Source organism: Phoca vitulina, unplaced genomic scaffold (assembly GCF_004348235.1).
Source record: "Phoca vitulina isolate PV1807 unplaced genomic scaffold, GSC_HSeal_1.0 scaffold33, whole genome shotgun sequence".
Taxonomy (NCBI): Eukaryota; Metazoa; Chordata; class Mammalia; order Carnivora; family Phocidae; genus Phoca; species Phoca vitulina.
The window spans coordinates 18,314,893-18,324,679 of NW_022589736.1; the positions used below are offsets into that span (position 1 = coordinate 18,314,893).

At 46.2% G+C, this 9,787-nt stretch overlaps 1 protein-coding gene across 1 annotated transcript; it reads left to right on the plus strand.

Moving 5' to 3' along the window:
• The first annotated feature begins 470 nt into the window (after positions 1-470).
• On the plus strand, positions 471-8,507 carry VIM (vimentin). The gene is made up of 9 exons (XM_032425729.1): positions 471-1,237; positions 1,899-1,959; positions 4,774-4,869; positions 4,957-5,118; positions 5,655-5,780; positions 6,119-6,339; positions 6,787-6,830; positions 7,221-7,306; positions 8,150-8,507. Exons 1-9 carry the CDS (start codon positions 675-677, stop codon positions 8,189-8,191), a joined length of 1,401 nt encoding a protein of 466 aa, XP_032281620.1. The 5' UTR covers positions 471-674; the 3' UTR covers positions 8,192-8,507.
• Positions 8,508-9,787: the final 1,280 nt, after the last annotated feature.

The following is a 9,787-nucleotide window of genomic DNA, read 5'->3' on the forward strand; positions in this document are numbered from 1 at the left end:
CCGCCGACCGTGCACGCCCCCACCTCGCGCTCCAATCTCAGGCACTCTTTGTTTCTTTCTTCCGATCCTCTGGATCCCTGACTCCCCCCTCTTCCTGCTTCTTGCCCGCGGGGCTCCACACCCACACGCCCCTAACCGACCACAGCCCTGCAGCCGAGCGCCCCTCCCACCCGCCCGCCTCCTCCCAGGACTCTTCGGCGCGGTGTCCGCGACCCCTCTGGTCCAGGCCTGGGCAGGGTCCCCCACCACCGCGCGACCCCGCCTTTTTTAGCACCCAGTGGGGAGCAGAGCTCAGACCATCATCAGGAAAGCCCCCGAAAGTCCCAGCCCAACCAAAAAGTAACGGGACGGTGCCCAGTCCCGGGCTGCAGAGGAACCGGGGGGAAGGCTCGAGGGCGCCCCCGCCCCCCCACCCCCCCCTTCTTGTCGGTCCCCATTGGCTGGCGCGGTCTGCGGCTGGGATGGCAGTGGGAGGGGACCCTCTTTCCTAACGGCTTATAAAAACTGCGCCCTCCGAGGGGTCCGGTCCTCTGCCACTCTCGCTCCGGTATCCCCCGCGCCAGAGACGCAGCAGCACTCCCACCGCCCACACCCACCGCGCTCTCGCTCGCCTGTCCTCCCCGAGCCGGTCCGTGCCGCCGCAGTCGCCCGGCCCACCGCCACCCTCTGCAGTCATGTCCGCCAGGTCCGTGTCCTCGTCCTCCTACCGCAGGATGTTCGGCGGCCCCGGCACCGGGAGCCGGCCGAGCTCCACACGGGGCTACGTGACCACGTCCACCCGCACCTACAGCCTGGGCAGCGCGTTGCGCCCCAGCACCAGCCGCAGCCTCTATGGCTCGTCCCCGGGAGGCGCGTACGCCACGCGCTCCTCCGCCGTGCGCCTGCGAAGCAGTGTGCCCGGCGTGCGCCTGCTGCAGGACTCGGTGGACTTCTCGCTGGCCGACGCCATCAACACCGAGTTCAAGAACACCCGCACCAACGAGAAAGTGGAGCTGCAGGAGCTGAATGACCGCTTCGCCAACTACATCGACAAGGTGCGCTTCCTGGAGCAGCAGAACAAGATCCTGCTGGCCGAGCTCGAGCAGCTCAAGGGCCAGGGCAAGTCACGCCTGGGGGACCTCTACGAGGAGGAGATGCGGGAGCTGCGCCGGCAGGTGGACCAGCTCACCAACGACAAGGCCCGCGTCGAAGTGGAGCGCGACAACCTGGCCGAGGACATAATGCGGCTCCGGGAGAAGTAAGGCGGCGCCCATGCGGGGCTGCGGGAGGGGAGGGAGAGGGGAACAGGGCCCCCGCGAGAAGCTGCCACGCCCTTGGGGATGTGGCTGGGGTGGTGGCTGCCTGGGGGGACAGCGGGTGAGCGGGGTTGTGGGTGCGGCGGCGCAGCCCCGCCCTGAACCCAGACCTTGCAGTTAGCATTTCCCCTCCACCCCCACTGGTTGCCCAAAAACACCCCGCTTCAGGTTACAGATTTCTTAAAACTACCGCTCTGTCTGCAGCCGAAGGCCCTTATAAGCGATGAGCGCCATTTCCCCAAACTTTTAGAAAGTTTCCCGGCGGCTTCCGGCGGGCTGCCAGCATGGGGCGGGAGGAGGGAAGAGAGGAGGGAAGTGGCGGAAGCGAGACAAAGGGATTGCGGAGGTTCCTCGGGGGTGGGGCGGGGCGGCGGCGGTCGCCTTCCAGGTTCCGGTGGCGACCGTGATTGCTTTTGCACGCTGCCGCCGAGGACCCGCTAAGACGTGCGGAGGGCAGCAGTTCTAAAAGCCGCAGTGCTTGGCTGCCCGCGGAGGTGGCGCAGCAGCTTCTGTCGCGAGGCGCAGCGACGTGGTGGTTGGGTGTGGCCGCCCCGCCCCTGGCGGTTTCCCAGTTCCCTTTTGGTTAATGTGCGACTGTTTCAGGTTGCAAGAGGAGATGCTTCAGAGAGAGGAAGCCGAGAGCACCCTGCAGTCTTTCAGACAGGTTTGTAGATTCCGTTCCCGCTCGCAGCCACCGGACCCCACCCGATCGACCCGGAGCAATTCTCAAAGTTACTTAGCCCGCGTCTAGATAGTGCAAAACTTCACGTCTGTGCGCAAAGCCCCCTAGTGGCAGAAAGAGCACAGATTAGAGCTTCTCCCAATGAAAACCCTTGAATGAGTGAAGCTGTTCCTTAGGACAGAAAGAAAGTCTTTAACTTTTTACTTTGTTTCGAGATTTTTTTCCAAAGAAATATTTTTTTTTTCCGTTTTGTTTTTGCAACACATTGACATTCTGATTCTGAACAGTCACAGTTTGATGTAGATTAAGGCTTACTAAAGTCAAGTTGGCTAACTTTTACAAAGCCATGAAAAGCACAGTTATACCCTGTAATTTGAAATGTAAACGTGTTGGAGGATAAGAAACTTAGTTTAACTGGACTTACGCCAGCAAGTTTCTTTTCTTCCCTGCAAGTTTCATTGTGGCATTAAAGTTATATGGAAGTATCACTAGGCACAACTATTTTGTGATCTAATAAGGGTGAAAAGGAGCCATCTGTCCCCTGGGCTGAAAGTATTAATGGTTTCTACGGGCTTCACGATGGAATGTAGATACAGACATTCTGGCAAGTGTGGTGGCTCTGGACAGAAATAATAGGAGTCTTTGTGTTCCCAGAGAAGCTTTGCAACAGGCTACATTCTTATTGAATATGTAATGATGTAAGCGCAGTTCTAATTGGACACACGTATTTGCTAACATCCGTTATCTAGTATCTGGTCCAGACTTGTGAAGTATGTGATGGGAAAAGTTCTTAAAGCTACAATCATACCTCACATTTTGAAAGGCCTTTCTTTATTTGGTTTCTTTATTCTCTAGCACTTTCTCCTTAAATGAAGAACGAACCTAGGGCCCAAGAATGGATTTTTTAAGTAAAGGACTTTTTGCTCCAAAGCTAGATAGACTTCAAGGATTTTTAGTTTGAAATTGGAATTCAAAAGCAGGAAGAGCCGCTAGCATAGTTTTATTCTCCTGAACACTTACTGGGATGGCTATCTAAGCTCTCAGATGAATAGTCTAGAATAACATTTTGAAGCAGAAATACATTTACCAAATTAAGTTAAGCACTGCAGTGTGTGGCCCATTTTAGTAACTGAGCATTTGTGATCATCATATCTGTAATGTTTTCTGCAGTGTAGTGAGTTAATATAAAATAAGATTAATATGAATGATCTCCTCTTTAGGGATTCAGTAAAATCCCTCATATTTTCTTCAAGGAAGTAGAAATGTCACAATGTCACGTAATTATCTTCCGCATCTTTTTTTAGGGCTTAACAAGCAAAAGTGAGTTTTTCCCAAGCCAGAATTTTTTTTTTTTAATTATCACTCATTCCTCATTCACATTTCCATGAAGGTGAGAGAGGTCTCTCAACATTTTAAGACTTCAGTGCTATAAAGTGTATTCCACTTATAATTGCTGACAAGATAAGAGGTATAAAAATTCTTATAACATTTCCTTGAGGGGAAATAAAATCTTTGGGACATAGCAATTTGCAAGTGATGGAAACACAGGAGAGCCTGAGCAGCAAGGATTCTGCATATAGTTTCATTACATGCATTTTGACTAGTCATTCTGAAACAAGCTAAGTAACTGAATTTACAAAGTGCTAAGTGAAAAGGATGGACACACGTTTGCAGGATGCAATGGGAGTTTTAAGAGAAAATTCTACCAGATTTGGAAGCAAAGAAAATACAGTGCAGAATTACATTTCTTTTCCTTATGTACCTGAACTGCATCTTTGCCAGTGTACAAATTGAACTGGAGTATAAATCTAGCCTTGCAACATCTAGCCTTACTAGATGACTACATACTTGCTTTGCATTCTAAGGATACATTTGGCTTAGTCAGTTAAGCCTCCGACTCTTGATCTCAGCTCAGGTTTTGATCTCCGTCGTGAGTTCAAGTCCCATCGTCGTGGAGCCCACTTTAAAAAAAAAAAAGATTTCAGTAGAGAATAAAAGAGCTCAGATATACACTGAAACTTTTGAAGCACAAATTTCTGTTTTACGTGTACTCGAGTGTACACAAAATGAAATCTGGTCAACCCTATTACATCATGTTATTTCATGACATTCTAAAAAAAAAGATATCTTAAAAATGTGGTGACATTGATTTTTCTAGATTTAAAAAAATAATAAGATCAAGTCAGGGAAAGACAAATACCATATGATTTTACTCATATGGGATTTAAGAAACAAAACAGATGCACAAAGAAAAAGACAAATCAAAAAACAGATTCTTAGCTACAGAGAACAGGCTGAGGGCCACCAGAGGGGAGGTGGGTGGGGGATGGGTGAAATTGGAGATGGGGATTAAGAGCACAAGCACTGTGATGCGCACTGAGTATTGTACAGGTACAGGGTTGTTGAATCACTATATCGTATACCCGAAACTAATATGTTAGGATAATATAGTATGTTAGTTATACTGGAATTGAAATTTTAAAAATAATGAAAAACTTCACTAGTGTAATGGAGATTCAGAGTGCAGTTTAACATTTACTTATTTTTAAATTGCTTATTAGCCATCTGAATACAATACAGTGGGTCACAATTCAAATTTACTAATGAAGAGAAGAAAGTATAGTATATTATCGTACTGGGTGATTTATAGACTTACTCAAAGGTCATAAAAGTTCTCCACAACCTTTTCATAGTAAAGAGACTAAGCTCATATGGTTCATTTAAAATGAAGAAAGGAGGTAAGCCATCGACTTCAGCACCCTCGCATCTGCCCTGTCTTTTCTCTTTTGAAACCAGGATGTTGACAATGCTTCTTTGGCACGTCTTGACCTTGAGCGTAAAGTGGAATCCTTGCAAGAAGAGATTGCCTTTTTGAAGAAACTACATGATGAGGCAAGTGGAGCCACATTTCGTGAATGAATGTGGGTGGAGTTGCCCCCATCCTGGGCATGGCTGACCTTCTGTCTGTTCTTTCTGCAGGAAATCCAGGAGCTGCAGGCCCAGATTCAGGACCAGCATGTCCAAATCGATATGGATGTTTCCAAGCCTGACCTCACAGCTGCCCTGCGTGACGTACGCCAGCAGTATGAAAGCGTGGCTGCCAAGAACCTTCAGGAGGCTGAGGAATGGTACAAGTCCAAGGTATGAAAGCAATCAGTGTGGCTAGAACAAGAGAAAAGCGTTTCGTTCTGGAAACACTCGTACCTGCCTGTGATCCCTGCACACCCTTTAGGTCCAGTCAGAAAGTTGGCTTGAACTTCTTAAACTTGAACTTCTTGTCCCAGTTGTATTTATTGCTACAGCCTCCCTATCACTCATCCCTTCTTTCCACTCCCTTCTGAACCCTACTTCAGAGGCAATCCCAACACCACACCTGTGACCCCCACCCTTCTTGAATGAGGGTAACGTATCGAATTTCTACTTGAAAACATTGTCAGCATTCTGCCACTCTTCCTTCGCTGTTCAGAACAGAAATGTAGACATAGTCTGGAGGACGTGGAGCTTTGCACTTAAGATACAAAATTTGATTTGGATCATGTGCTATTTATTTATTTGTTTGCCTACCATCTTGAAGCTTTCCCCTTTCTCCAGGCAAGGGAGAATCTTAGGGGATCTTAGGGAATCTTAGGGGACCAAGTCACGTGGGTGGTCCACATTTTGTCATTTCTTTCCAACAGTTTGCCGACCTCTCTGAGGCTGCTAACCGGAACAATGATGCTCTGCGCCAGGCGAAGCAGGAGTCGAATGAGTACCGGAGACAGGTGCAGTCCCTCACCTGCGAAGTGGACGCCCTCAAAGGGACGGTGAGTATCCCATCCCACTAAAAAACGGACCATAACCCGCTTGCGTCATGCACATTGACCAAGCTAATGGTGCTATCTGAACAAAACTTCAAATGAAGACAAATTTATGTTTTAATCCAAAGAAAATGAGCTGTCAGGACAGATTCAAAGAGCACTTCGAGATGTGAAGGTTTTAGCTTACACCTGTACTCTTGCTTCTAATACTTGATGCTTGTATCCTTCACCTGAAGTTGGAGTGCTGCTCCCCATTTTTGCCACTAGGGGAACAGATCGTGGGTCTGGGAATAGCTGGGGGTTTCCTGGGAAGTAACATCGGAAGCCTCTCTTACCTCCTGCAGAACGAGTCTCTGGAACGCCAGATGCGTGAAATGGAAGAGAACTTCGCCGTCGAAGCTGCTAACTACCAAGACACTATTGGCCGCCTGCAGGATGAGATTCAGAACATGAAGGAAGAGATGGCCCGTCACCTTCGGGAATATCAGGACCTGCTGAATGTCAAGATGGCTCTCGACATTGAGATTGCCACCTACAGGAAGCTGCTGGAAGGCGAGGAGAGCAGGTGTGGCACGTGTGTTAATAGCTACCCTTTGTTAGGAATTATGCCCCTCACTTTACCTACGTGCGTTACCTCTTCATCTTTAGAACATTTCTTCAACGTAGCTGCTGACCACTTCGTATAGATATGGAACCTTAGGTTTGGGAGATTTAGTAACTAACTTGCCCTAATCAGCGTTAATCAGTGGCAAAGCTGGGATTTGAACTCACAACTCTGGGAGCGCCAACGCTTTTCCCACTCTGCAATGCTCAGAGAAAACACTCAAAGGAAAAGATTTTAAATGTACTAATGAGACCGTCCTAGGTAAATACTTCAGAGGCAAATCCCTCACTTAATGAACTACGAAAATACATTCTCCTATTTGATGAAAACAAGAAGTTGAAGAAATTCGTTCCTTATTGTTTGAGTCGTTTTCCAAAAATTTTACTGTTTTTCTTTATCTCTATATAGGATTGCTCTGCCTCTTCCAAACTTTTCTTCCCTGAACCTGAGGGGTAAGCATTTGATCTCCCCTTATGAAAAATTTCAGCAGCTTGTAACCAGTCCATTTATGATAAAGCACTAATTTGCTAAATGATTTTTTGAAAATGCCATACAAGATAAACTCCTATAAAACATCCATAATTTTTAGACCCAAGTACTGTCTTATAATCTGTGCTGCTAGTTAAATTTCAACTCCCTTGGACTTCTTCCTTTGGAGTATGCACTGAAATAGTCCATCCTGATGCTACCGCGTTACCAGGCCCTAGTAAAGTCTTGAGAATTATTTGGGGAGGAGCGCTTTTGACAGTTGTGAACAACGATCATAATTCTTTGGGCAAAATAGTTACTTGTCTTTTTAGAATTTCACTTTTACTAATTTTGGGCGATTTTTCTTTATTCAGAAACCAATCTGGATTCCCTCCCTCTGGTTGACACTCACTCAAAAAGGACACTTCTGATTAAGACGGTTGAGACTAGAGATGGACAGGTTGGTATATTTCAGCCAAAATGCATAATCTCAGGCAGACATCGATAGCCTTGTGAATCAATAAGTCTCCATCTCAGATAACACCTGGCTAATTGGGGAGGTTTTGGTTTCACTCGTGACCCCTCAAAAGAGAATAGGCCTTTTTTCCCGGCACGACACACAGCCAACTCTTTGGCTCCTGAATATGAAGGTGACCTAGCAGTCTTTCTGCTGTCCAAAATAAGTGATTGTTTTTCTACGCTCCTTAATTTAAGATCGGCGCACAGCTTCTTTAAGTTACTTCCTAGACTCATTCCATGAGCTACTTCAGTAGACTCCCTTGATATCAGGAATGTTTTGATCCTGGACATACGGGCTTCCCTACTGACTGCCACCTGAATACTCTTAGGCCCTTTGACATAGCGCAAGGATATGCCGGATAATCAGTTCGTTTCTCGTTACTTCTCTACGCCAGGAAAGAAATGGCCGAAATCTGTTGCGATCTTCATGGAATCTCCCCTTGCACATACACTTAAAATGCACTTGACTGTGCAGTTTAGTCCGTCTTCATGGCTTTTAAACTTTGCTGCATAGGATTATCACAGCATCCTTCATACACAGTTTTAAGTTTTCTTTTTTTAAGTGCTAACATTCCATAGGATACTTCTTTTGCGTGTAGGTGAAGAGCGTCTTACACACGTATCTGTCCCTCCTAGCTGTGACCTTGGCCGTGCACAGCTAACGTAACCTGCCTATTTTCACCATCAATGATACCTACTTAGGAGGGTTTTCCTTTGTCATGCTTATCGGGGTAATTTCATCTTCAACAGGTATTCTATTTGATTCGAATTTTTTTGTTAACAGGTTATCAATGAAACTTCTCAGCATCACGATGACCTTGAGTAAAGAGGGCACAGAGTCAGTGCAGCAATACTACCAGCAAGAATAAAAAAAATCCGTATCTTAAAGAAACAGCTTTCAAGTGCCTTTCTGCAGTTTTTCAGGAGCGCAAGATAGATTTGGAATAGGAATAATCTCTAGTTCTTAAGAACCAACACTCTTAAAAGATTTAGGAAAAAGTTTACAACATAATCTAGTTTATGAAGAAAACTTGTGCTAGAATACTTTTTAAAAAGTATTTTTGAATACCATTAAAACTGCTTTTTTTCCAACAAATATCTGACCAACTTGTTTCTGCTTCAATAAATCTTTGGAAAATTCTTTTGGTGTGTTACTTATTTACTTCTATTAAAACAGTTCTCTAAATTTTATGAGAATCTATGTGTCAGTGACTTTTTTTTTTTTTTTTGGGTCCTAATCTGGTGAATTTGCCACAAAAATCAAGTTTCGGTTAACTGGATAAATTCAACTTACTTCCACTTCAGATATCATTCTTACTTTGGCCATTGTAGGTATACTTCACTTCTTTTTTTTTTTAAAGATTTTTTATTATTTGACAGAGCACAAGTAGGCAGAGCAGTAGGCAGAGGGAGAGGGAGAAGCAGGCTCCCCGCTGAGCAAGGAGCCCGATGTGGGGCTCGATCCCAGGACCCTGGGATCATGCCCTGAGCTGAAGGCAGACGCTTAACCGACTGAGCCACCCAGGTGCCCTGACTTCACTTCTTTTCAATGAAGTTATTTAAATTTACAAATAGCTGACCCAGAATAGAATAACTTGTACAAAAATGCCGATAGGTCTTTTCATAAAATGAGTTCAGCTGGGGCCATGCCCCTGTGTGATTTCAATTCTAACAAATACACTTTCTAAAATTAAAGACTTTGGCTAAAGGGAACTTCTGGGGCACATGCAGCAGGTGGAGTAGCCCAGAGTCCACTGTGGGAGTTAGAGCGTGGGGCAATGGCAGGATAGAGGGGCTGTGGCGTCTTCAATTAGCAAGACACAGAGAAGGGACAAGTCCATTAAGCTTGCAAAACCTGGAGCAGTGAGAATGAGTGATACAGCTCTGAAAACCTTCAGGCCTCTGGAGGATGGATAGAGTTGAGATAAATAGGGGAGGGAGCATATTGCCCAGAGGCCATAGAGTTGTCACGGTTGGTAGTATGTGTGTTCTGAGGGAAACCTTTGGGCAAAACCCTGGACTTCTTGACATCCCAATTTCCCATATAACTACTACCTCCCTCCTCCAGGACGGAGGTGATAGGCATTTGCCGTCATCTTTAGGTGCTCGCTTCTGCCTCTCTTGAGTTCCTGAGGGGAGTGGTAGGTAGTTAATGGAAAGCCCACCTAAGGGCCAGACATTAAGTGCTAAGTAACAGTGGCTGAGATTTTCATCATTTTTGTTCTGGGGGCAGTGCAGGAGTAAAGAAAGGATTGGCTGCATTACTTAGTAATAGTGCCCCCTTTAGGCTCATAACTGTACTTGTTTGGACAATAGATTATATCTGGTCATCCGACCTTCAGTATAATCTTACAGGAAAGGGTGTTTATCCTGAGAGTCCTTGAGTGTGCCTGCCCCCTCCCCCCCACCAGCCCCCATATTT